Raw genomic sequence first — 27,691 nt, 5'->3', positions numbered from 1 at the left:
TACAGTCAGCTGGTTAGTTTTAGTTATGAGGACACAGAGGATTTTATTTTCTCTTTTATTGCCCTGTGCAAAGCAGTATGCCATAAAGCATGAAGAAAGTCAGCATTAAAGTTATATACATTTTCATTCAATTCCAGATTAAAACCTTTTTATTTATCTCATGAATAATCTTATGCAGTTATGTTACTCAGAATTTAACAGGTGTATCAAACACAAATAAAAAAACATTATTAGAAAGAACAGATTTTGTAAACACATCATAAAGTAGTTGCAATATTTTTTACCTTCACCATCATAGACATTCTTTTTTTATTATTAATGACTTATCTGAGGTCCTTTTGGACCTGATATATGGCACATATAATAAATATAATTAGTACATTACTACTGCTTGTATCTAGTGAAATGGCAAATAGCAAATGTTTAGTAAATAATAGACCTTCTCACAATTTGCAGTAGAGTATTTAAGAAAAAAGCACATGGTAAATGTTCCTGACTGAAAAGACCCCGTCAAAAGAACATTCCTGGCTCTCATTTATTTCTTCAGACTAAGTAAACTCAGACCTGTGTTAGGATCTCTCACACATCTCTCTACCAGCTGTAGATACGTGAGGTTCTCCTTGGTGTTGGGATCAAAGAAGCCCTTGGTGTCATCATCTGGATCTAAGAGGATCTGGTTCATTTCTTCATCAAAGTAGCCCCTCTGGTAGGCCACTTCTACTGGCACTCGATGGCTGTATACTGGATCGATGATCCCACCTGTAGCAATTTGAGCCTCCAGTAAACGTATGCCGTGATCCTTTACAATAAGGTCTTTCTTCAAGGCCTGGAACAGAGAGATTGTGCCGCCAGTGTAAGGGTCTGTGTAGCCAGTGACGGCCCTCTCTGCTGATAGCAGTTTGCTCTTCCATTCCAAACCGATCACGCCTGCAGCAGCGGCTTCCTCCACCGACGACTTACTGTTGTTGACTGGGTCAATGATAAAACCAGTTGCAGCTTGAGCTTCCAGCAGAACAAGAGATGTTCCAGGTGTCAGCAGTCCTTTGGTTTTGGCCTGAGAAATGCTTAGAGTTTCTTTAGTGGATTGAACATACACTCCAGCAATGCTGTTAGTGCCTTGCAGGTACCTGCGCACAGAGTCCATTTCACTCACATGGTCCACAGTGACTTTGCCAGCACTGAGGTCATCATAAAGGTCCTTGCCAATGATTTTGGACTGCAACAGCTCATCAGCTGTCACATCCTTCCTAATTCCACGGAATGATTTAGTTGTTGTTGTAGTGATAGTTGTTGTCGTTGTGCTTTGAGACGTAGACTTTTGTTTTTTTTGTTCAGTTTTTGTCGAGGAGGTTTTCTTTTGAATGATTGTCAGTACCTGTTCCATAAAGTATTCAATTGTAATTGCTCCATTTTTGTACTGCTGCACAAGATCTCTCCGTTTCTCCTCAGTGATGTACATGGAGTAAAGGAGCTCCCACAGCGAAGCTGTCTGTCCAGAGAACTTGCCTCCTGCCTTTGTTGTGGTGGTGGACTTGAGAATGGTCTTTGTGTATTCATCAACGAAAAAGTAAAACTCTCCTTTTTTTACAATTACAAGCAGGCTGAGTCCTGTGACAGGATCTCTCACACACCTCTCTACCAGCTGCAGATACGTGAGGTTCTCCTTGGTGTTGGGATCAAAGAAGCCCTTGGTGTCATCATCTGGATCTAAGAGGATCTGGTTCATTTCTTCATCAAAGTAGCCCCTCTGGTAGGCCACTTCTACTGGCACTCGATGGCTGTATACTGGATCGATGATCCCACCTGTAGCAATTTGAGCCTCCAGTAGACGTATGCCGTGATCCTTTACAATAAGGTCTTTCTTCAAGGCCTGGAACAGAGAGATTGTGCCGCCAGTGTAAGGGTCTGTGTAGCCAGTGACGGCCCTCTCTGCTGATAGCAGTTTGCTCTTCCATTCCAAACCGATCACGCCTGCAGCAGCGGCTTCCTCCACCGACGACTTACTGTTGTTGACTGGGTCAATGATAAAACCAGTTGCAGCTTGAGCTTCCAGCAGAACAAGAGATGTTCCAGGTGTCAGCAGTCCTTTGGTTTTGGCCTGAGAAATGCTTAGAGTTTCTTTAGTGGATTGAACATACACTCCAGCAATGCTGTTAGTGCCTTGCAGGTACCTGCGCACAGAGTCCATTTCACTCACATGGTCCACAGTGACTTTGCCAGCACTGAGGTCATCATAAAGGTCCTTGCCAATGATTTTGGACTGCAACAGCTCATCAGCTGTCACATCCTTCCTAATTCCACGGAATGATTTAGTTGTTGTTGTAGTGATAGTTGTTGTCGTTGTGCTTTGAGACGTAGACTTTTGTTTTTTTTGTTCAGTTTTTGTCGAGGAGGTTTTCTTTTGAATGATTGTCAGTACCTGTTCCATAAAGTATTCAATTGTAATTGCTCCATTTTTGTACTGCTGCACAAGATCTCTCCGTTTCTCCTCAGTGATGTACATGGAGTAAAGGAGCTCCCACAGCGAAGCTGTCTGTCCAGAGAACTTGCCTCCTGCCTTTGTTGTGGTGGTGGACTTGAGAATGGTCTTTGTGTATTCATCAACGAAAAAGTAAAACTCTCCTTTTTTTACAATTACAAGCAGGCTGAGTCCTGTGACAGGATCTCTCACACACCTCTCTACCAGCTGCAGATACGTGAGGTTCTCCTTGGTGTTGGGATCAAAGAAGCCCTTGGTGTCATCATCTGGATCTAAGAGGATCTGGTTCATTTCTTCATCAAAGTAGCCCCTCTGGTAGGCCACTTCTACTGGCACTCGATGGCTGTATACTGGATCGATGATCCCACCTGTAGCAATTTGAGCCTCCAGTAGACGTATGCCGTGATCCTTTACAATAAGGTCTTTCTTCAAGGCCTGGAACAGAGAGATTGTGCCGCCAGTGTAAGGGTCTGTGTAGCCAGTGACGGCCCTCTCTGCTGATAGCAGTTTGCTCTTCCATTCCAAACCGATCACGCCTGCAGCAGCGGCTTCCTCCACCGACGACTTACTGTTGTTGACTGGGTCAATGATAAAACCAGTTGCAGCTTGAGCTTCCAGCAGAACAAGAGATGTTCCAGGTGTCAGCAGTCCTTTGGTTTTGGCCTGAGAAATGCTTAGAGTTTCTTTAGTGGATTGAACATACACTCCAGCAATGCTGTTAGTGCCTTGCAGGTACCTGCGCACAGAGTCCATTTCACTCACATGGTCCACAGTGACTTTGCCAGCACTGAGGTCATCATAAAGGTCCTTGCCAATGATTTTGGACTGCAACAGCTCATCAGCTGTCACATCCTTCCTAATTCCACGGAATGATTTAGTTGTTGTTGTAGTGATAGTTGTTGTCGTTGTGCTTTGAGACGTAGACTTTTGTTTTTTTTGTTCAGTTTTTGTCGAGGAGGTTTTCTTTTGAATGATTGTCAGTACCTGTTCCATAAAGTATTCAATTGTAATTGCTCCATTTTTGTACTGCTGCACAAGATCTCTCCGTTTCTCCTCAGTGATGTACATGGAGTAAAGGAGCTCCCACAGCGAAGCTGTCTGTCCAGAGAACTTGCCTCCTGCCTTTGTTGTGGTGGTGGACTTGAGAATGGTCTTTGTGTATTCATCAACGAAAAAGTAAAACTCTCCTTTTTTTACAATTACAAGCAGGCTGAGTCCTGTGACAGGATCTCTCACACACCTCTCTACCAGCTGCAGATACGTGAGGTTCTCCTTGGTGTTGGGATCAAAGAAGCCCTTGGTGTCATCATCTGGATCTAAGAGGATCTGGTTCATTTCTTCATCAAAGTAGCCCCTCTGGTAGGCCACTTCTACTGGCACTCGATGGCTGTATACTGGATCGATGATCCCACCTGTAGCAATTTGAGCCTCCAGTAGACGTATGCCGTGATCCTTTACAATAAGGTCTTTCTTCAAGGCCTGGAACAGAGAGATTGTGCCGCCAGTGTAAGGGTCTGTGTAGCCAGTGACGGCCCTCTCTGCTGATAGCAGTTTGCTCTTCCATTCCAAACCGATCACGCCTGCAGCAGCGGCTTCCTCCACCGACGACTTACTGTTGTTGACTGGGTCAATGATAAAACCAGTTGCAGCTTGAGCTTCCAGCAGAACAAGAGATGTTCCAGGTGTCAGCAGTCCTTTGGTTTTGGCCTGAGAAATGCTTAGAGTTTCTTTAGTGGATTGAACATACACTCCAGCAATGCTGTTAGTGCCTTGCAGGTACCTGCGCACAGAGTCCATTTCACTCACATGGTCCACAGTGACTTTGCCAGCACTGAGGTCATCATAAAGGTCCTTGCCAATGATTTTGGACTGCAACAGCTCATCAGCTGTCACATCCTTCCTAATTCCACGGAATGATTTAGTTGTTGTTGTAGTGATAGTTGTTGTCGTTGTGCTTTGAGACGTAGACTTTTGTTTTTTTTGTTCAGTTTTTGTCGAGGAGGTTTTCTTTTGAATGATTGTCAGTACCTGTTCCATAAAGTATTCAATTGTAATTGCTCCATTTTTGTACTGCTGCACAAGATCTCTCCGTTTCTCCTCAGTGATGTACATGGAGTAAAGGAGCTCCCACAGCGAAGCTGTCTGTCCAGAGAACTTGCCTCCTGCCTTTGTTGTGGTGGTGGACTTGAGAATGGTCTTTGTGTATTCATCAACGAAAAAGTAAAACTCTCCTTTTTTTACAATTACAAGCAGGCTGAGTCCTGTGACAGGATCTCTCACACACCTCTCTACCAGCTGCAGATACGTGAGGTTCTCCTTGGTGTTGGGATCAAAGAAGCCCTTGGTGTCATCATCTGGATCTAAGAGGATCTGGTTCATTTCTTCATCAAAGTAGCCCCTCTGGTAGGCCACTTCTACTGGCACTCGATGGCTGTATACTGGATCGATGATCCCACCTGTAGCAATTTGAGCCTCCAGTAGACGTATGCCGTGATCCTTTACAATAAGGTCTTTCTTCAAGGCCTGGAACAGAGAGATTGTGCCGCCAGTGTAAGGGTCTGTGTAGCCAGTGACGGCCCTCTCTGCTGATAGCAGTTTGCTCTTCCATTCCAAACCGATCACGCCTGCAGCAGCGGCTTCCTCCACCGACGACTTACTGTTGTTGACTGGGTCAATGATAAAACCAGTTGCAGCTTGAGCTTCCAGCAGAACAAGAGATGTTCCAGGTGTCAGCAGTCCTTTGGTTTTGGCCTGAGAAATGCTTAGAGTTTCTTTAGTGGATTGAACATACACTCCAGCAATGCTGTTAGTGCCTTGCAGGTACCTGCGCACAGAGTCCATTTCACTCACATGGTCCACAGTGACTTTGCCAGCACTGAGGTCATCATAAAGGTCCTTGCCAATGATTTTGGACTGCAACAGCTCATCAGCTGTCACATCCTTCCTAATTCCACGGAATGATTTAGTTGTTGTTGTAGTGATAGTTGTTGTCGTTGTGCTTTGAGACGTAGACTTTTGTTTTTTTTGTTCAGTTTTTGTCGAGGAGGTTTTCTTTTGAATGATTGTCAGTACCTGTTCCATAAAGTATTCAATTGTAATTGCTCCATTTTTGTACTGCTGCACAAGATCTCTCCGTTTCTCCTCAGTGATGTACATGGAGTAAAGGAGCTCCCACAGCGAAGCTGTCTGTCCAGAGAACTTGCCTCCTGCCTTTGTTGTGGTGGTGGACTTGAGAATGGTCTTTGTGTATTCATCAACGAAAAAGTAAAACTCTCCTTTTTTTACAATTACAAGCAGGCTGAGTCCTGTGACAGGATCTCTCACACACCTCTCTACCAGCTGCAGATACGTGAGGTTCTCCTTGGTGTTGGGATCAAAGAAGCCCTTGGTGTCATCATCTGGATCTAAGAGGATCTGGTTCATTTCTTCATCAAAGTAGCCCCTCTGGTAGGCCACTTCTACTGGCACTCGATGGCTGTATACTGGATCGATGATCCCACCTGTAGCAATTTGAGCCTCCAGTAGACGTATGCCGTGATCCTTTACAATAAGGTCTTTCTTCAAGGCCTGGAACAGAGAGATTGTGCCGCCAGTGTAAGGGTCTGTGTAGCCAGTGACGGCCCTCTCTGCTGATAGCAGTTTGCTCTTCCATTCCAAACCGATCACGCCTGCAGCAGCGGCTTCCTCCACCGACGACTTACTGTTGTTGACTGGGTCAATGATAAAACCAGTTGCAGCTTGAGCTTCCAGCAGAACAAGAGATGTTCCAGGTGTCAGCAGTCCTTTGGTTTTGGCCTGAGAAATGCTTAGAGTTTCTTTAGTGGATTGAACATACACTCCAGCAATGCTGTTAGTGCCTTGCAGGTACCTGCGCACAGAGTCCATTTCACTCACATGGTCCACAGTGACTTTGCCAGCACTGAGGTCATCATAAAGGTCCTTGCCAATGATTTTGGACTGCAACAGCTCATCAGCTGTCACATCCTTCCTAATTCCACGGAATGATTTAGTTGTTGTTGTAGTGATAGTTGTTGTCGTTGTGCTTTGAGACGTAGACTTTTGTTTTTTTTGTTCAGTTTTTGTCGAGGAGGTTTTCTTTTGAATGATTGTCAGTACCTGTTCCATAAAGTATTCAATTGTAATTGCTCCATTTTTGTACTGCTGCACAAGATCTCTCCGTTTCTCCTCAGTGATGTACATGGAGTAAAGGAGCTCCCACAGCGAAGCTGTCTGTCCAGAGAACTTGCCTCCTGCCTTTGTTGTGGTGGTGGACTTGAGAATGGTCTTTGTGTATTCATCAACGAAAAAGTAAAACTCTCCTTTTTTTACAATTACAAGCAGGCTGAGTCCTGTGACAGGATCTCTCACACACCTCTCTACCAGCTGCAGATACGTGAGGTTCTCCTTGGTGTTGGGATCAAAGAAGCCCTTGGTGTCATCATCTGGATCTAAGAGGATCTGGTTCATTTCTTCATCAAAGTAGCCCCTCTGGTAGGCCACTTCTACTGGCACTCGATGGCTGTATACTGGATCGATGATCCCACCTGTAGCAATTTGAGCCTCCAGTAGACGTATGCCGTGATCCTTTACAATAAGGTCTTTCTTCAAGGCCTGGAACAGAGAGATTGTGCCGCCAGTGTAAGGGTCTGTGTAGCCAGTGACGGCCCTCTCTGCTGATAGCAGTTTGCTCTTCCATTCCAAACCGATCACGCCTGCAGCAGCGGCTTCCTCCACCGACGACTTACTGTTGTTGACTGGGTCAATGATAAAACCAGTTGCAGCTTGAGCTTCCAGCAGAACAAGAGATGTTCCAGGTGTCAGCAGTCCTTTGGTTTTGGCCTGAGAAATGCTTAGAGTTTCTTTAGTGGATTGAACATACACTCCAGCAATGCTGTTAGTGCCTTGCAGGTACCTGCGCACAGAGTCCATTTCACTCACATGGTCCACAGTGACTTTGCCAGCACTGAGGTCATCATAAAGGTCCTTGCCAATGATTTTGGACTGCAACAGCTCATCAGCTGTCACATCCTTCCTAATTCCACGGAATGATTTAGTTGTTGTTGTAGTGATAGTTGTTGTCGTTGTGCTTTGAGACGTAGACTTTTGTTTTTTTTGTTCAGTTTTTGTCGAGGAGGTTTTCTTTTGAATGATTGTCAGTACCTGTTCCATAAAGTATTCAATTGTAATTGCTCCATTTTTGTACTGCTGCACAAGATCTCTCCGTTTCTCCTCAGTGATGTACATGGAGTAAAGGAGCTCCCACAGCGAAGCTGTCTGTCCAGAGAACTTGCCTCCTGCCTTTGTTGTGGTGGTGGACTTGAGAATGGTCTTTGTGTATTCATCAACGAAAAAGTAAAACTCTCCTTTTTTTACAATTACAAGCAGGCTGAGTCCTGTGACAGGATCTCTCACACACCTCTCTACCAGCTGCAGATACGTGAGGTTCTCCTTGGTGTTGGGATCAAAGAAGCCCTTGGTGTCATCATCTGGATCTAAGAGGATCTGGTTCATTTCTTCATCAAAGTAGCCCCTCTGGTAGGCCACTTCTACTGGCACTCGATGGCTGTATACTGGATCGATGATCCCACCTGTAGCAATTTGAGCCTCCAGTAGACGTATGCCGTGATCCTTTACAATAAGGTCTTTCTTCAAGGCCTGGAACAGAGAGATTGTGCCGCCAGTGTAAGGGTCTCTGTAGCCAGTGACGGCCCTCTCTGCTGATAGCAGTTTGCTCTTCCATTCCAAACCGATCACGCCTGCAGCAGCGGCTTCCTCCACCGACGACTTACTGTTGTTGACTGGGTCAATGATAAAACCAGTTGCAGCTTGAGCTTCCAGCAGAACAAGAGATGTTCCAGGTGTCAGCAGTCCTTTGGTTTTGGCCTGAGAAATGCTTAGAGTTTCTTTAGTGGATTGAACATACACTCCAGCAATGCTGTTAGTGCCTTGCAGGTACCTGCGCACAGAGTCCATTTCACTCACATGGTCCACAGTGACTTTGCCAGCACTGAGGTCATCATAAAGGTCCTTGCCAATGATTTTGGACTGCAACAGCTCATCAGCTGTCACATCCTTCCTAATTCCACGGAATGATTTAGTTGTTGTTGTAGTGATAGTTGTTGTCGTTGTGCTTTGAGACGTAGACTTTTGTTTTTTTTGTTCAGTTTTTGTCGAGGAGGTTTTCTTTTGAATGATTGTCAGTACCTGTTCCATAAAGTATTCAATTGTAATTGCTCCATTTTTGTACTGCTGCACAAGATCTCTCCGTTTCTCCTCAGTGATGTACATGGAGTAAAGGAGCTCCCACAGCGAAGCTGTCTGTCCAGAGAACTTGCCTCCTGCCTTTGTTGTGGTGGTGGACTTGAGAATGGTCTTTGTGTATTCATCAACGAAAAAGTAAAACTCTCCTTTTTTTACAATTACAAGCAGGCTGAGTCCTGTGACAGGATCTCTCACACACCTCTCTACCAGCTGCAGATACGTGAGGTTCTCCTTGGTGTTGGGATCAAAGAAGCCCTTGGTGTCATCATCTGGATCTAAGAGGATCTGGTTCATTTCTTCATCAAAGTAGCCCCTCTGGTAGGCCACTTCTACTGGCACTCGATGGCTGTATACTGGATCGATGATCCCACCTGTAGCAATTTGAGCCTCCAGTAGACGTATGCCGTGATCCTTTACAATAAGGTCTTTCTTCAAGGCCTGGAACAGAGAGATTGTGCCGCCAGTGTAAGGGTCTGTGTAGCCAGTGACGGCCCTCTCTGCTGATAGCAGTTTGCTCTTCCATTCCAAACCGATCACGCCTGCAGCAGCGGCTTCCTCCACCGACGACTTACTGTTGTTGACTGGGTCAATGATAAAACCAGTTGCAGCTTGAGCTTCCAGCAGAACAAGAGATGTTCCAGGTGTCAGCAGTCCTTTGGTTTTGGCCTGAGAAATGCTTAGAGTTTCTTTAGTGGATTGAACATACACTCCAGCAATGCTGTTAGTGCCTTGCAGGTACCTGCGCACAGAGTCCATTTCACTCACATGGTCCACAGTGACTTTGCCAGCACTGAGGTCATCATAAAGGTCCTTGCCAATGATTTTGGACTGCAACAGCTCATCAGCTGTCACATCCTTCCTAATTCCACGGAATGATTTAGTTGTTGTTGTAGTGATAGTTGTTGTCGTTGTGCTTTGAGACGTAGACTTTTGTTTTTTTTGTTCAGTTTTTGTCGAGGAGGTTTTCTTTTGAATGATTGTCAGTACCTGTTCCATAAAGTATTCAATTGTAATTGCTCCATTTTTGTACTGCTGCACAAGATCTCTCCGTTTCTCCTCAGTGATGTACATGGAGTAAAGGAGCTCCCACAGCGAAGCTGTCTGTCCAGAGAACTTGCCTCCTGCCTTTGTTGTGGTGGTGGACTTGAGAATGGTCTTTGTGTATTCATCAACGAAAAAGTAAAACTCTCCTTTTTTTACAATTACAAGCAGGCTGAGTCCTGTGACAGGATCTCTCACACACCTCTCTACCAGCTGCAGATACGTGAGGTTCTCCTTGGTGTTGGGATCAAAGAAGCCCTTGGTGTCATCATTTGGATCTAAGAGGATCTGGTTCATTTCTTCATCAAAGTAGCCCCTCTGGTAGGCCACTTCTACTGGCACTCGATGGCTGTATACTGGATCGATGATCCCACCTGTAGCAATTTGAGCCTCCAGTAGACGTATGCCGTGATCCTTTACAATAAGGTCTTTCTTCAAGGCCTGGAACAGAGAGATTGTGCCGCCAGTGTAAGGGTCTGTGTAGCCAGTGACGGCCCTCTCTGCTGATAGCAGTTTGCTCTTCCATTCCAAACCGATCACGCCTGCAGCAGCGGCTTCCTCCACCGACGACTTACTGTTGTTGACTGGGTCAATGATAAAACCAGTTGCAGCTTGAGCTTCCAGCAGAACAAGAGATGTTCCAGGTGTCAGCAGTCCTTTGGTTTTGGCCTGAGAAATGCTTAGAGTTTCTTTAGTGGATTGAACATACACTCCAGCAATGCTGTTAGTGCCTTGCAGGTACCTGCGCACAGAGTCCATTTCACTCACATGGTCCACAGTGACTTTGCCAGCACTGAGGTCATCATAAAGGTCCTTGCCAATGATTTTGGACTGCAACAGCTCATCAGCTGTCACATCCTTCCTAATTCCACGGAATGATTTAGTTGTTGTTGTAGTGATAGTTGTTGTCGTTGTGCTTTGAGACGTAGACTTTTGTTTTTTTTGTTCAGTTTTTGTCGAGGAGGTTTTCTTTTGAATGATTGTCAGTACCTGTTCCATAAAGTATTCAATTGTAATTGCTCCATTTTTGTACTGCTGCACAAGATCTCTCCGTTTCTCCTCAGTGATGTACATGGAGTAAAGGAGCTCCCACAGCGAAGCTGTCTGTCCAGAGAACTTGCCTCCTGCCTTTGTTGTGGTGGTGGACTTGAGAATGGTCTTTGTGTATTCATCAACGAAAAAGTAAAACTCTCCTTTTTTTACAATTACAAGCAGGCTGAGTCCTGTGACAGGATCTCTCACACACCTCTCTACCAGCTGCAGATACGTGAGGTTCTCCTTGGTGTTGGGATCAAAGAAGCCCTTGGTGTCATCATCTGGATCTAAGAGGATCTGGTTCATTTCTTCATCAAAGTAGCCCCTCTGGTAGGCCACTTCTACTGGCACTCGATGGCTGTATACTGGATCGATGATCCCACCTGTAGCAATTTGAGCCTCCAGTAGACGTATGCCGTGATCCTTTACAATAAGGTCTTTCTTCAAGGCCTGGAACAGAGAGATTGTGCCGCCAGTGTAAGGGTCTGTGTAGCCAGTGACGGCCCTCTCTGCTGATAGCAGTTTGCTCTTCCATTCCAAACCGATCACGCCTGCAGCAGCGGCTTCCTCCACCGACGACTTACTGTTGTTGACTGGGTCAATGATAAAACCAGTTGCAGCTTGAGCTTCCAGCAGAACAAGAGATGTTCCAGGTGTCAGCAGTCCTTTGGTTTTGGCCTGAGAAATGCTTAGAGTTTCTTTAGTGGATTGAACATACACTCCAGCAATGCTGTTAGTGCCTTGCAGGTACCTGCGCACAGAGTCCATTTCACTCACATGGTCCACAGTGACTTTGCCAGCACTGAGGTCATCATAAAGGTCCTTGCCAATGATTTTGGACTGCAACAGCTCATCAGCTGTCACATCCTTCCTAATTCCACGGAATGATTTAGTTGTTGTTGTAGTGATAGTTGTTGTCGTTGTGCTTTGAGACGTAGACTTTTGTTTTTTTTGTTCAGTTTTTGTCGAGGAGGTTTTCTTTTGAATGATTGTCAGTACCTGTTCCATAAAGTATTCAATTGTAATTGCTCCATTTTTGTACTGCTGCACAAGATCTCTCCGTTTCTCCTCAGTGATGTACATGGAGTAAAGGAGCTCCCACAGCGAAGCTGTCTGTCCAGAGAACTTGCCTCCTGCCTTTGTTGTGGTGGTGGACTTGAGAATGGTCTTTGTGTATTCATCAACGAAAAAGTAAAACTCTCCTTTTTTTGCAATTACAAGCAGGCTGAGTCCTGTGACAGGATCTCTCACACACCTCTCTACCAGCTGCAGATACGTGAGGTTCTCCTTGGTGTTGGGATCAAAGAAGCCCTTGGTGTCATCATCTGGATCTAAGAGGATCTGGTTCATTTCTTCATCAAAGTAGCCCCTCTGGTAGGCCACTTCTACTGGCACTCGATGGCTGTATACTGGATCGATGATCCCACCTGTAGCAATTTGAGCCTCCAGTAGACGAATGCCGTGATCCTTTACAATAAGGTCTTTCTTCAAGGCCTGGAACAGAGAGATTGTGCCGCCAGTGTAAGGGTCTGTGTAGCCAGTGACGGCCCTCTCTGCTGATAGCAGTTTGCTCTTCCATTCCAAACCGATCACGCCTGCAGCAGCGGCTTCCTCCACCGACAACTTCCTGTTGTTGACTGGGTTAATGATAAAACCAGTTGCAGCTTGAGCTTCCAGCAGAACAAGAGATGTTCCAGGTGTCAGCAGTCCTTTGGTTTTGGCCTCAGAAATGCTTAGAGTTTCTTTAGTGGATTGAACATACACTCCAGCAATGCTGTTAGTGCCTTGCAGGTACCTGCGCACAGAGTCCATTTCACTCACATGGTCCACAGTGACTTTGCCAGCACTGAGGTCATCATAAAGGTCCTTGCCAATGATTTTGGTCTGCAACAGCTCATCAGCTGTCACATCCTTCCTAATTCCACGGAATGATTTAGTTGTTGTTGTAGTGATAGTTGTTGTCGTTGTGCTTTGAGACGTAGACTTTTGTTTTTTTTGTTCAGTTTTTGTCGAGGAGGTTTTCTTTTGAATGATTGTCAGTACCTGTTCCAAAAAGTATTCAATTGTAATTGCTCCATTTTTGTACTGCTGCACAAGATCTCTCCGTTTCTCCTCAGTGATGTACATGGAGTAAAGGAGCTCCCACAGCGAAGCTGTCTGTCCAGAGAACTTGCCTCCTGCCTTTGTTGTGGTGGTGGACTTGAGAATGGTCTTTGTGTATTCATCAACGAAAAAGTAAAACTCTCCTTTTTTTGCAATTACAAGCAGGCTGAGTCCTGTGACAGGATCTCTCACACACCTCTCTACCAGCTGCAGATACGTGAGGTTCTCCTTGGTGTTGGGATCAAAGAAGCCCTTGGTGTCATCATCTGGATCTAAGAGGATCTGGTTCATTTCTTCATCAAAGTAGCCCCTCTGGTAGGCCACTTCTACTGGCACTCGATGGCTGTATACTGGATCGATGATCCCACCTGTAGCAATTTGAGCCTCCAGTAGACGTATGCCGTGATCCTTTACAATAAGGTCTTTCTTCAAGGCCTGGAACAGAGAGATTGTGCCGCCAGTGTAAGGGTCTGTGTAGCCAGTGACGGCCCTCTCTGCTGATAGCAGTTTGCTCTTCCATTCCAAACCGATCACGCCTGCAGCAGCGGCTTCCTCCACCGACAACTTCCTGTTGTTGACTGGGTTAATGATAAAACCAGTTGCAGCTTGAGCTTCCAGCAGAACAAGAGATGTTCCAGGTGTCAGCAGTCCTTTGGTTTTGGCCTCAGAAATGCTTAGAGTTTCTTTAGTGGATTGAACATACACTCCAGCAATGCTGTTAGTGCCTTGCAGGTACCTGCGCACAGAGTCCATTTCACTCACATGGTCCACAGTGACTTTGCCAGCACTGAGGTCATCATAAAGGTCCTTGCCAATGATTTTGGACTGCAACAGCTCATCAGCTGTCACATCCTTCCTAATTCCACGGAATGATTTAGTTGTTGTTGTAGTGATAGTTGTTGTCGTTGTGCTTTGAGACGTAGACTTTTGTTTTTTTTGTTCAGTTTTTGTCGAGGAGGTTTTCTGTTGAATGATTGTCAGTACCTGTTCCATAAAGTATTCAATTGTAATTGCTCCATTATTGTACTGCTGCACAAGATCTCTCCGTTTCTCCTCAGTGATGTACATGGAGTAAAGGAGCTCCCACAGCGAAGCTGTCTGTCCAGAGAACTTGCCTCCTGCCTTTGTTGTGGTGGTGGACTTGAGAATGGTCTTTGTGTATTCATCAACGAAAAAGTAAAACTCTCCTTTTTTTACAATTACAAGCAGGCTGAGTCCTGTGGTTGGGTCAATCACACACCTCTCTATTAGTTGCAAATAAGTAAGGTTTTCCTTAGTGTTTGGATCAAAGAAACCCTTTGTGTCATCATCTGGATCTAACAGGATCTGGTTCATTTCCTCATCAAAGTAGCCCCTCTGGTAGGCGACCTCTATGGGCACTCGATGGCTGTGAACTGGGTCAATAATTCCACCAGTGGCTATCTGTGCCTCAAGAAGTCGAATTCCATGATCTTTGACTATAAGATCTTTTTTCAAGGCCTGGAACAGGGAGATGGTTCCGCCAGTGTAAGGATCATTGTAGCCAGTGACAGCCCTTTCTGCTGACAGCAGTTTTGCCTTCCATTCTGCACCCACCACACCTGCAGTAACTGCCTCCTCTACAGACAGTTTTATGTTGTTGACTGGGTCAATGACAAAGCCAGTGGCAGCCTGAGCTTCCAACAGGACCAGAGATGTTCCAGGTGTCAGCAGTCCTTTGGCTTTGGCCTCATAGATGCTCATGATCTGTTTTGTTGACTCAATTCTTACCCCTGCAATGCTGTTTGTTACAGTGAGATATTTTTTAATTGAGTCCATTTCAATCAGATCTTCATTGTTGATTTCACCTTTTATGATCTGATCTAAGACATCTTTTGATATAATTTTTGATTCAAACAGTTGGCTTGCAGGAACTTGTTTTCTTAATCCTTTAAACTTATGTTTCTCTGTAGTCGCCTCTTCTACAATTGCAGTCACTAGAACAACTATTTCCTCAATTGTGAGTCGTCTCTCTTTGATGTCAAGTATTAATTGAGTTCTCTTTTTGACAGATATGTATTCTGAGTGCAGAAGTTCCCACACTGTCACTTGCTTCCCTGCCAATTTCCCAGCCTTGAGATGTATGGACTTTAGTTTGAATATGTTCTCAATTTCCTCATCTGTATGCAGATTTGTGTTGCTCCGTTCAGTAGTTTCAATTGTTGTTGTGACCTGTGTAACAATCTGCTGAATAGTTATCGAAGACATTCCATACTTTTCCAGAATCTTCTGCCTTTCGTAGTCGTTGAAGTATTCTGAGTGAAGCAACTCCCACAGTGAAATGCATTTGTCAGAGTATTGGCCAATAGAGATATTTACCAGGTGCTTCTCAAAATCTCTTTTCATTTTTTCCATGGATTTCACCTTTTGTGTTTGTTCTTCAGCTTCTCCTTTTTTCTTCAGTGGCAAGAGAAGGAACCCCGTCTGTGGGTCTGTGGTGCACTGCTGCAACAACTCCATGTAGGTCATGTTCTTGTGTGTGTTTGGGTCAAAAAACCCTTTCGTGTCATCAGTGGGGTCTGTCAGAGTCTTATTCATATCAGCATCAAAATAACCCCTTTTGTACGCCACCTCAATGGGTAAATGTATACAATTTATTGGGTCAATTATACCGCCTGTTGCTATCTGGGCTTCAAGGAGACGAATACCATGCTGTTTCAGAATCAGATCTTTCTGGATTGCTTGGAAGAGTGAAATTTTCTTGCCACTATAGGGATCTGTGTACCCCGTCACTGCTTGCTCTGCTGATAGGAGTTTCTCATAAAGCTCTGGTCCGATCACTCGCTGCTTTGTAGCCTGGTCCACAGTAAGTTTTTCATTTTTCACCGGATCAATGATGTAGCCTGTTGCAGCCTGAGCTTCCAGAAGGCACAAAGCTGTCCCAGGAGTCAAGAGACCTTTTCTCTTGGCATCGTAGATGCCTATTTTCTGATTGGATGGCTGCAGAATTACTCCAGCAATAGAGCTTGTCCCTCTCAGGTATTTGGCCACTGTGCCAGTCTGTAGAATGTCTTCTTGAGTTAGCCTCCCCTCAATTAGAGCTTCATATGTTTCATCTCCAAGAACTCCTGCATCTTTGAGTGCTGAAACACTGATGGTGCTCCTCAGAGTTGCAAAATGTAAACTTGGCTCCTTCTTACCCTCTTTGGTCTTGATCATTTCCACAATCAAAGTGATTATTTTCTCAATGGTAATCTGTCTTGACTTGTAAAGTTTGAGCAGGTCCTGTCTTTTGTCCTCTGACAAATACTCAGAGTTCAGAAGTTCCCAAAGTGTGACCTGTTTATTTTTGAACCGGCCATATTTTACACTAACATATGTCTCTTTGAATGTCTTTGTATGTTCCTGTATATTCACCCTGTGATCCTTCCCTTTCAGAGGCAAGAGGCAGAGGCCTGTGTTAAAGTCAATAACACACCTGTCCATGAGCTCCAGGTAGGTCAGATTCTCTTGAGTGTTTGGGTCAAAGAACCCTTTTGTGTCATCTGTAGGATCACTGAGTATCTGATTCATCTCCACATTAAAGTATCCCCTTTTATATGCCACATGGACTGGAATGCGATGACTATTTATGGGGTCAATGATCCCCCCTGTTGCAATCTGTGCCTCCAGCAGGCGAATACCATGATCTTTTACGATGAGATCTTTCTGCATGGCCTGAAATAAAGAGATTGTCTTGCCATCGTGTGGATTTTTGTAGCCTGTCACTGCACTTTCTGCTGAGAGTAGCTTTGCTTGAAGCTCTGGTCCCACTACTTTATTTTTTACAGCATCTTTCACTGAGAATTTTTTGTTTGAGACTGGATCAATTACAAAACCTGTAGCTGCCTGAGCTTCAAGCAGAATGAGACTGGTTCCAGGTCTTAGTTTACCTTTTGTTTGGGCTTGATATATGGACATTATCTGTGAGTCTGGTAGCAAAATTCCAGCAATGCTTGATTTTCCTTGTAGGTATGTCTTCACCTCCTCCTCCTTCATAATGTCGGTGGTAGTTTTTTTCCCTGTGCTTAGTTGTTGAAGGACATTTTTGGTAATAATGTCAGCCTCTACCAGTTGTTCTGCTGTGACGGTTTCTCTTATTCCTTCAAATGTAATCTTGGCTGACTTCACTGAATGTTCAATGATCTCCAGCACCTTTGTAATGACAACCTGAATTGTGAGTGTCCGCTCACGGTACTGTTGAATGATATCTCTCCGTTGTTTTTCACTGAGGTACTCTGACATCATTAGTTCCCAAAGTGAGGTCTTCATTCCCATATATTTGCCATAGGTAACTGTCACCATGACTTCCTTAAAAGTCAGTTTGGTTTCATAGTCAATGAATGTGTAGTTTAAGCCACCAGACTCTGATTTGATTGGCAGAAGACAGAGTCCAGTGGCTGGGTCAATGACACTGCGTTCCATCAGCTGCAAATAGGTCAGATTTTCCTTTGTGTTTGGGTCAAAGAACCCCTTGGTGTCGTCGCCAGGGTCCTCTAGAATGGCATTCATTTCCTCATTAAACAGACCTCTCTCATAGGCAACATCCACTGGCAGTCGATGACTGTTTATTGGGTCAATTAGTCCTCCTGTAGCAATCTGAGCTTCCAGCAGTCTGATTCCATGCTCCTTTATGATGAGCTCCTTTGATAGCGCCTGAAATAAGGATATTATATTACCAGTGTAGGGGTCTTTATAGCCAGTGACAGCCCGTTCAGCAGAAAGCAATTTGGTGTGATACTCTGGACCAACAATCCTATCTCGGACAGCATCATCCACACTGTACTTTTTATTTTTGACAGGATCAATCAAGAATCCAGTTGCAGCTTGCGCCTCCAAAAGAATCAGTGCTGTTCCAGGCATGAGGATGCCCTCTTTCATGGCTTGGTAGATGCTCATCCTTTTGCCAGATGACATCAGTGCAAGACCAGCAATGCTTCCTTTTCCTTCCAAGTATTCTTTCACGGTCTCCATGAGCATCACATCTTGGGTGGTAGTTTGGCCTTTTTGAAGGTTGTCATACGTCTCCTTGTCAATGATTTTTGATGCCAGGAGCTCTGTAGAAGATACTGCTCTGCGCAGTCCTTTAAAGGTAATGCAAATGGGTAGGAGATGCAATCCACTTCCAGTGTCTACCGTACACTTTTTCAGTAGTTGCTTGTAGTTAAGTTGTTCTTGTGAGATTGGATCGTTGAACACTTTCAGGGCTTCTTCTTGACTGTCTAGAAGATCTTTGTCGTAGTACCCCTTCTTACTCGCTGACTCTACTGAAATAAAGGTCTTCTCAACAGGGTCATAAATACCTGCTGTTGCTGCTTGAGCCTCCAGCAGCCTCGCTCCAACATCACAGGGAATGACATTCTTCTGAATTGCTTGAAAGACCGAGATGGCTTCATTGGTGTATGGATCTGTATAGCCTACAAGGGCTTTCTCAGCAAACAGAAGTTTCTCTTTCATCTCTGGCCCAACTATGCCATTGTTCACAGCTTCCTCCACCGAAAACTTCTTGTTATTAATGGCATCCACTATGCCGACTGTAGCAGCCTGAGCCTCTAGGAGAGCTTGACATGCCCCTGGTTTCAGCAGACGTTTCTTCATTGCTTGGTATATGGTGAGTGTTTCTTTGGTCTTCTCAAGAAACACACCAGCCACAACACTGCTGGATTGGCCATTTTCTGCCACATTTGACTCCATCTTTAGTTCTGTGAATAAAAAGAGTTTTAGATTAAAAAAATATCCTCACATTAATATTTGTAATGCCTGCTAAGATAAACCAACTAGGCCTACTGAAAATTACATAATGCATTGCATAATTGTTACTACCAGTGCTTCACCAGTAATTCAAACTACCAGTGCTTTTTCAAAGTTCTCAATGTCTCGTTTTAAATGTCAGGGCCCTCGGAAGTCTACCAATGAAGTGTGGAGATACATTGAGCCTCGTAAATGGTGTAAAACAGTGATTTATTTGCATGGCTATGCCAATGCCGAGGCACCACCATTGACCGCCTTGTTGGTAGCATCGGCTAACTAGCGCCAGATTTTGGAGTGCAGGGGACAAGCCGAGATGGGCTATGAGACATACGTTCACACTCGGTATCATGTTTCAAAACACTTTAGGTCAAAATCACACCGGAATTCTCCTTTAAAATGGTTGGCCCTCACCCTTCAATATTGCTACTAAATGCAAACCAGAGGCTTAATTGTTCTCAAAAAAAGAGGACAAAAACACTGTCCATCTAAGGCAAGAACTGACACTGCCTTGCCCGAGCTGTATGTGATTTTTCATTCAGCTGCCCTCGACAGCATGTGTTTGCCATGACCATTATTTTAAACAAATATGTATTCTTTAACTTTATGAGGTCAGCAAGTTTCTGTTTGGATTACATCCAGATACACTTGGCACATCTCCAAAAACACATATCCCGCAGTAAAATTTGTCTGGTTAAATTATCTTATGTAACTAAGTGTCCTCCCTATGTTGACATAAAACATTACTTTTTCTACTAGAAGCATGCAGGCAAGGCTGTCATGGAAACCAGTTCATGAGCTAACAGAGGAATGTGAATATCCCTTGTGTATCATGATGAACAGTTGTACTGCATTTATCAACACCAATTATATGGGAGATAGAGTTCATCCATCCTATGGGCAACAGGCAGTGTTCCAAACCTCACCATGTACACAATGCAAACAAATGCCCCTTTACTTTGTGTAAGCTCTGTCAAATTGTTTTAAATGTTAAGCATTCTAAGAGGTATAAAATGCAAAACAACTTTCTGAGCAGCAGTCAGAATTGAGTTAGTGGGAATATAAATGATTATTGCATTAATTAATACATGAGCCAGCTCATCATGATTAGTGAGGTTACACTGTGTTCTGTGTAAGGTACGTTTAGGATCTTAGACACTGATACATCATTATGACATTGCTGCATTAATGAATATATTTTTTTCTTGACAAGATATGCCCAGGTTTCATAAAATTAAAGGAATTATGTGTTCAAGACATGCATTGACATGGAACTGTTTCGACAGCTGGTTTGAGCAAACCAGAAAAGCCGGAAGCTCAAGAAACCCTTGGAGAATGGAATTCAAAGTAAAAGTAACAGAAACTTGTCCTTACTGGACCTATTGTCAGGGAACTATTGTCAATATATTTCCATTGTCATGGAAAGGCATGTAAGGCATTCCCTAACTGAGGCTCAGCCAACTGAGCCTGACCATCACTGTGTAAAGAAGAAACTGATAAAGAAGCTGATAATGAATAGCTAAACATTGCTATATTTACTATAGAAAGTATATGCGATGTCAATTCATGCCAGGGTCGGACTGGGAACAAAATTCGGCCCTGGCAATTTTCTCCTGGACCGGCCCACCACTGGACCGACGACACCCCCCCCCCAAAATTTAACAAAAAAAAAACTCCCCCCCTGATTACCCCCATAAATAACAAACACCCAGTAGGCATATTATGCTGTAGCAACAACACTTCATAAACTGAACCCAAACATTAAACATTTAGATTTTAGATAGCCTATAATCACAATAACACGGGGGTCCGGGGGTGTCTCTCCAGGATTTTTTTTAATTCTGGTTGCTAATCACACCATTTTAAAGTGATTTAGGAGGACAGGAATCAGGGATAGCCAAGACAGTCTCATATTCTGTCTGTCTCACGTCATGTTACCCCATGCATTAAACCATGTCACTGCTTGACTAAAAAATATAGGCTAGGCCTAATGAACATGGACATCGTCATAGTTGACAGAAATTACGTTTTGTGCCAACATGTTGTAGAAACACCACAGCCTTAATTTGGTGCAAATCCGCGATTCACATTAACTGTAGGCTATCACCACAAGTGTATAGCCTACTAAACGTTTTTGCCCAAGTTTGTGTGCCGTTTTCACATTTTGCAAAATTAAGCTACCTTCATTACTAAACTGCCAGTTGATGGCCTACTTTTTACCTGCATCGACTCGCGAATCGCGATTGATTGTGCATTTAATGTAACACTCGGTGGAGAGATTTCCACTTTCTAAGTTTCACTTTCACTGTCATTGTGAGCTAAAAGGCTAGGCCTACTATATGGGAAATACTTTGAAGTTCCTTTTGAGTAGGGTCAGCTCCAAAAATGAATGGATTTTCTTTAACCTGTGCTACACTTTTCCACCAAGTTATGCGAAAATTGTAGACTACCCGCAGTTTTTTTATGTTGACAGAACCGCACTGCAGTAGCCTACATTGTGCAGTAAATGGAAGATCTTGGTAACGCGTGCAACTAACGTCTATAAAAACAATATATTTATGGAATAAAACTAGACCTCTGGTTGCTGTTTACGGTTAAACTGTAATGATGTGAACACCAGCCAGCGGAGGGCACCTATACTAGGCTGCATGCACTCGTAGGCTATATTTCGCCACAAACCTAGCGGCTGCTTGGACAAATCCACTTGAGGGGTGGGGCAGGGGGGCGCGATCGTAACACACACTGAATCTGTCATGAAGAGGCCAAAATGATTGACCTGTCACCCCCCAAGCCAAATGGATGCAACTGCATTTACAGGCTAGGCCTATGCCTACATGACGGGCCGCAAATAGGCCTAGTCTAAATAACTTTAAAAAAAAAAAAAAAAAAAAATCCCGGAGGTCACCGGCCCACATGTGGACCGGCCCACCGGGCATTTGCCCGGTTGTACAGATTACCAGTCCGAGCCTGATTCATGCATAACATTTTTAACTTTTCAAATGTATGGTAGATATGTCTATACTGAACAATTAGCCTCTGGACTAAGTTATACATTCTCACGGGTGAGGGGATGAGCAGGCGTGGCATTTTGGAAGAATTCTTGATAACAGTAGGCCTACTGCCACAGGCACAAAGCTGAAGAAACACAGGAGTGACGTAATAACATTGAAGCGAATACCATAGAGTGGTTCAGTCAAATCTCTGATCAAAATCCTACTGAGAATCTATGCCACTCCAGTTCAAGACGGCCATTCCATCAACGGGGGGGGGGGGGGGGGGGTTATTGCAAGCTTCTTCTTAAAAACAGGACAGACAAGCTCTCCTCAGTTCACAGTACACAATCTCCCTGCTAACACAACAGACATGCTATTTGGTAAGGGAAATTCCTTGGACACTCGCATCTACTTTAATTGATGAGTTTTCCATTCTGACTACTGTTTCGGTGGTGAGCTGCGCAGACACAGGAGACGACTGAAAAAGGTTCACAATGGCATTGATCCAATGGCATAGCCACTGTGCCAAGTGGACGCAGAAGCATAAACCAAACTTAATTGCATCCACCCTAGGAAGGCAGAATGTTAGTTAATTTTGTAATGTCACTCTTTGGGTCCTAATTTAAATGGCGGGCAAACTGCAAGGTCTTGTCTAACTAAAGCTAATTTAATAATGAGGCCAAATCCATTTGCTAATTTATCATGAGTAAGGTCCTAAGCACAGACATCAGTGGCTCAGCTCAGTCCTCCCATGTGCCACAAGCAGGGGCGTAGCCAGGATTATTTTATAGGGGGGGCCAGCTGGGTCCAGACTTTTTATTGGGGTGGCACTTGGGAATCAAAACTACTATTTGAAAACTACTCAAAAAGTTTTGAAGATTAGGATAGCCTATTTTAATAATGGCAATACATTTTGTAAAGCCAACACTGATACACAGGTCAGTTTGTTGTCCACTCCAAATCGTTTTCCATAAATAGGCCAATGCTATAAAAAAGTACATTATGATAATGCACCTTACTTAATCAGTCTTATTATGTGTGTACACTCATAATGATTCTAAAACAACTTTACTGTCATGAACATATGAAGGCAAAAAGGTGTTTCTTTGTCGAATAAATTAAGATGCAATGTGTGTCTCGAATTGGATGCCATGCAGGAATTTGCTGGGATCTCAAAACCGCATTATGAACTTTGCCATAGAGAAACACATGATAGCGTTGGATTATGTAGGCTACATGCCTTGCCACCACAACACACAAAAACGTGGGGTAAGTCGAGTAGTGCTGCCACTAACGACTAATTTTCTAACGACTAATCTTTCGACTAATTTTTCGATTAGTCGACTAATCTAAACGACTTTTTTTTTTTAAATCAAGTGTTTGTTATTTTGTTGTGTACGTTTTATTTTGAACTCAACTAAAGGGAAAACTTAAAATATATATCACCCTACTTTTGTTAGAAGCTGTATTACTGTAAGTAAACTGTTCAAAAACATTATGTATTAAAAAAAAACACCCATTTAAAATGCTACCTTCAGATCTACAGTAATGTCAGACCTTTGATAGACTTTATTTGTATGCCAGTGTTGCCATCGACATACACAACTTCTTTGACCTGAGGCCCGGTCATGGCATACTTTGGGGTCATAGGGCCCACCTACATGAACCCACCCCCCATCAAATCATCATTATATCACATCACAATTATTATTGTTATGCTATATTGTTATACATGCACTTCAAAGCAGCCAGTGTTTAAAGTGCTAACATTGTTCACAAAAAGTTTGAAAACATGCACATCAGAGGACTGCTTTACTAATGTAAAATATAATTAGAATAGTTCCATTGCTTTTGCATGGTTGCATGATAAATACTTCTCAAAACAACAGCAATTATATGGGTGTCATCGTTTTGGGATGTTTCCCTCATGCAAGCATCATATACTGGTAGGCAAATGGAAAGAATATTTACATATTTAATTATGCCACAAGCTTTTGGCCACGTTATTCAAATTTGACTATACAATACCGTAGATAGTGTATTATAGTCTGTGCTCTGTTTTTATGGAAGTTGCATAAATCCACATTGTTCTATTAAATGTAGTTTCATAATTAAATAGCTTTCCAATAGGTTGAATTGGAGATTTGCTACCAACGTTATCAAGTGCTTTCAGTTTCTCTCGAGCATTGAATGAACGCTCATACCACCATTTAATTGTATGCCTCTATGTTTGATGACACCAAATTAGCAATTAATTCATACTGATTGCAGAAAAGTTTGTTTTCTTTTTCTGTCGGTCCGCGGTTCCCTGATCAATTGCGCAGCAAATTATCAGACGAAGCCCCGGGAATAATTTCACTCCGCGGCTCCGGACCAGCAATGTCTACGTTACGGCCGGTGCTGGTCCGCGCGGCCCATAGTTTGAGAAACGCTGGACTTTGAAAGGCGACAGGAGTTGAGGACTTTGCAAATGAGCCTAACATCAGCATGTTCAAAACAAGTAGGCTACAGGCACTTTGCGCGTCTTACCACATAGGTTACTTCACTTTATCAGTTGGCTTGAACGCTAAAAAAATATGCGTTGTGACTTATTGACCATGGGAAATGACGCACCTTGATTGTTGATATCACGGGCGGCGGCATGTTCGGTTTAACGTTTTTTTGTATGAATGAATTACAGTAATGACACGCCGTTGCATTGTCAACGTGAGACACTTCACTTCATTTATTTCAATTTCCACAATAGGCTACTATATTAGTCAGAGTCTGGACTAGCGTAACCCCACTTAGCTCTGCCTAATAATTAATTGCGCTGAAAGCAGGCAGGCACGCAGCTTTGCTGCTGGCATTAACACTTGCGTGCATAGTGGGGTTTAAAACATGCCAAAGTCTTAGTAGCCTGTTTAACATCCAAAGACAGTCATTGTACTTTTCAAGAGTTAATAACATAGAGTTAATATAACATTACAGCCGTGTGAGACCAAAAATAAATAGGCGGTCAATAGTAAAACGACTCTTCGACCTAAAAAATTCTCAGTTTTATAACCCAGAAGGATGTACTTGGTATCAAATGGTAGCTCTCTATCTCCTCTTTCATCTGACATGCGTGGCATAGCCTATCTATCCGATCACGGGTTCGTGAGTAGCCTAAAAACGAGTTGGTTTTTGTACATGATGTTATTTTGCAGTCACGTTGTCTGTTTTTATAGCGCAGAAGCATCGATGTACCAATAGATAGCCCTGTGTCTCCTCTTTCTTCTGATATGCTTGCCATATCTATGCGATCACGGGTTCGCGAGTAATTCAAACGAGAGTAGTAATGGGCGCAGGTAAACTATAAATATGAATCAATTTGATTTAATTTCATGATTTTTTTTTATTTTCATACTTGATCGCACAGGCAAGAGTTTAGTCTCCTTGGAAAGCCCCACTTCTGCCCTGTCACGCAATTAAGGTTTCATCTCGCTGCGATGAACAGTTCTGGAGTAATGTAACAAAGAACTCAGGCAAAGCAGCCTGCCTCTGCCTGACCAGCTGCTATGGCAAGAACCACACACAGTCAGCAAATTATGTTTTTTATAAAGTAGCCTAGCCTAGGCCCTATTAGCCTATTGGAGCCATCCGGAGATATGTGCCTAATATGCTTGCATTTCACCCGAATTTTATCGAAATATTTTTGTAAAGCGTTACCGCGGGCATCCGATTATTTCTGATCAGCCCCACACGTCAATGTCAGAGCCTAAGGACAGCCCAACGCAGCTCACTTGGCTATGATTCGTGACACATTCTAACATCTTATTAGCATTAATGTTCCAACTCATCAGTTGTTACTGAGGTTAAGTAATAGGCTAGTCTACTAAGTGTTCAGATGACTTGAATTGTCCCGCTGCTGCTGCACTAGCCTACTCACGATTTCATTTGATCACAACCGTGGGCTACACTTCCTGACTGGGCCAATGGTAGTAGATAGAGTGCAGTAATTGGTTCAGTCGCTGCTTTGCAAAGTGTTGGCAAAGTGCCGTCGAAAACGGCAGCATTTTTTTTTTTTTACTTTTCACTGAACGGAGCTGGGGGGGCCAGCAGGGTGGCCAAGCTTTGACCAGTGGTGGCCGTGGCCCCCCCTGGCCACCACGTAGCTCCGCCCCTGGCCACAAGACAGCTTTAGTTAATGCAAGAGACACTTTGCTCATTGAATGACTTTGCATTTGCCTGCCATTTAAATTTAGTGCCCTGTGCCTCTTTGGAATAATCTGCACTGAAAACTTGAGTGACACTTTGACCCCCTCCCCATCCTCTGGTTTTGACAAGTGCGTACCCTGTCATTGTCCATTCATACAGCAGGGTACTAGGATACAGTGGACACCTGTCAACTATTTAATTTGTACATAGTTGACAATGCTCTTCTGACTGGCTGGTTATCTATACCAGTTCGGGTTCTAGAGTCTACTCTGACATTTGGCTAAGTAAACAGCAGTTTAAATAAGAATAAACTATTCATCACATCCATCAGACCTTCTGTAATACACAGCCTTGTGTAGTGACACTATAACAGATGTGAGTGTGCAAGGATTTCCCCTCACTGAATAGCATTTCTTTTGTTATCCTCTCATGAAACTGAATGACTTCACTGAGAAAACTCGCTTGCCCACCTGCTGTTACTATTAAAAAAACCAAAACAATAATGGATACAGTATACTGACTTAGTGTAAATTCAAAAACAGTTATTGACATTATAGAGCACATTGATAGAACATTTTAATATGAAAGACTAAATAGTTTGAATCTAGTTTGTGGTTTCAGCATTTCACACTTTTGCAGATGATGGATGACATCTTTGAGCAGTACTGGTCTCTGTTAGTGTTGGACATAAGCCAGCATTCAGGGAGTGGGTTATATGGAGAAACAATCTGATATGTGTTTTACCTAAACTGGAAAAGCATGCTCAGAGGTGAGCCAATGCATGATAACATTAAGTAGCTTTGTTGAAAACACCAGAACACTTGCTCTCAACTATAATAGAATCACATTAATGCAATTCACTGCATAATGAAACTGAACTCTCAGTCCAAAGATTTGTCTACAGCCAAGCATATGTTTTGCAATACCCCCTCTTTGTCAGTGCATGCCTGTGTTTGTTTTGGCACAGCAACACATTTTGAGCCATATTGGTACAGAGATACCAAATGGACATAAACTCGCATAGCTCAGCCTGCAGGGAGGATTGGTCAAAGGTGCAAGTATCTGTGTGAGTTAACACTCCCAGCATCCATGCCAAGCGAGGTGAAAAGCTCTGCACCACACACACTCCTTTCCTGTTTGTACTGGTGAAGCATGGCTCACATTATAATGCTAAACAACGCACTCTGACAAGAATTTTGAGAATACATACAAGTGGAATTAATGACTTCACAAAGAAAAGCATTGTGCTCACTTGCACACTTGAGAGTTTTTATGGCCCCGACACACCTCAGTGCTTGCAACAATAAAAAAGCACAAAAAAAACCTAGCACTAAAAACCACTTAACTGTGTCATTCATGGCATAGATACATTTCTAGAAAAGTTTGTTGACCTCTTTGCTCAAGTTAGATGTGTCTTAGGCCTACTTTTCATACTGACATACACAACAAAAACTGACCAACAAGTAAACCCTACATACTAAAAGCATTCCACAACTAAGTGAGGCACTCAAGTGTTAGTCAGGAAAGGGAAAGCTTGTTCATTAGACAGAAGGTGACATACCTATAAGCCCTCCAGATGCAAAGGTTGGGGGACCGGGACTGTCTGCTACAGGAGATCTCCTTCTCTTAACCCCAGTACAGAACAGACAGTGCAGCTCTGCTGTTTAAAATGAGTCGGTCAGGCAGGCCCCTCCTCACACGCCCACACTCCAACCCTGCCCCCTCCCCTCCTTTACACACACACACACACACACACACACACACAAAACCCAGACACTCCCTTCAGCAAAACTGAAAGTTGTTGAAGGGTTCCTGTGAAAGTATGCTGTCCTCATTATTTAATAGCAGAATATTT

General features: G+C 43.6%; 1 protein-coding gene across 1 annotated transcript; it reads right to left on the bottom strand.

Annotated features, from left to right (window-relative positions):
- Positions 1-13: 13 nt before the first annotated feature.
- Positions 14-27,474, bottom strand: eppk1 (epiplakin 1). The gene is made up of 2 exons (XM_076301926.1): positions 27,398-27,474; positions 14-18,618 (listed from the first exon to the last, which is right to left on the bottom strand). Exon 2 carries the CDS (start codon positions 18,608-18,610, stop codon positions 536-538), a length of 18,075 nt encoding a protein of 6,024 aa, XP_076158041.1. The 5' UTR covers positions 18,611-18,618; positions 27,398-27,474; the 3' UTR covers positions 14-535.
- Between the last annotated feature and the right edge of the window lie 217 nt (positions 27,475-27,691).

The sequence above is a fragment of the Alosa pseudoharengus genome, unplaced genomic scaffold, assembly GCF_046254945.1.
Source record: "Alosa pseudoharengus isolate Yale_2024_CS ecotype anadromous, Long Island Sound unplaced genomic scaffold, YU_APseudo_1.1 YU_APseudo_1.1_scf_23, whole genome shotgun sequence".
Lineage (NCBI taxonomy): Eukaryota > Metazoa > Chordata > Actinopteri > Clupeiformes > Clupeidae > Alosa > Alosa pseudoharengus.
This window is presented reverse-complemented; position numbering and strand designations above follow the sequence as displayed.

What these genes read in the sequence shown, in the direction of transcription:
- eppk1 (XM_076301926.1), bottom strand. Translation starts at nt 18,610, where the DNA reads ATGGAGTCAAATGTGGCAGAAAATGGCCAATCCAGCAGTGTTGTGGCT.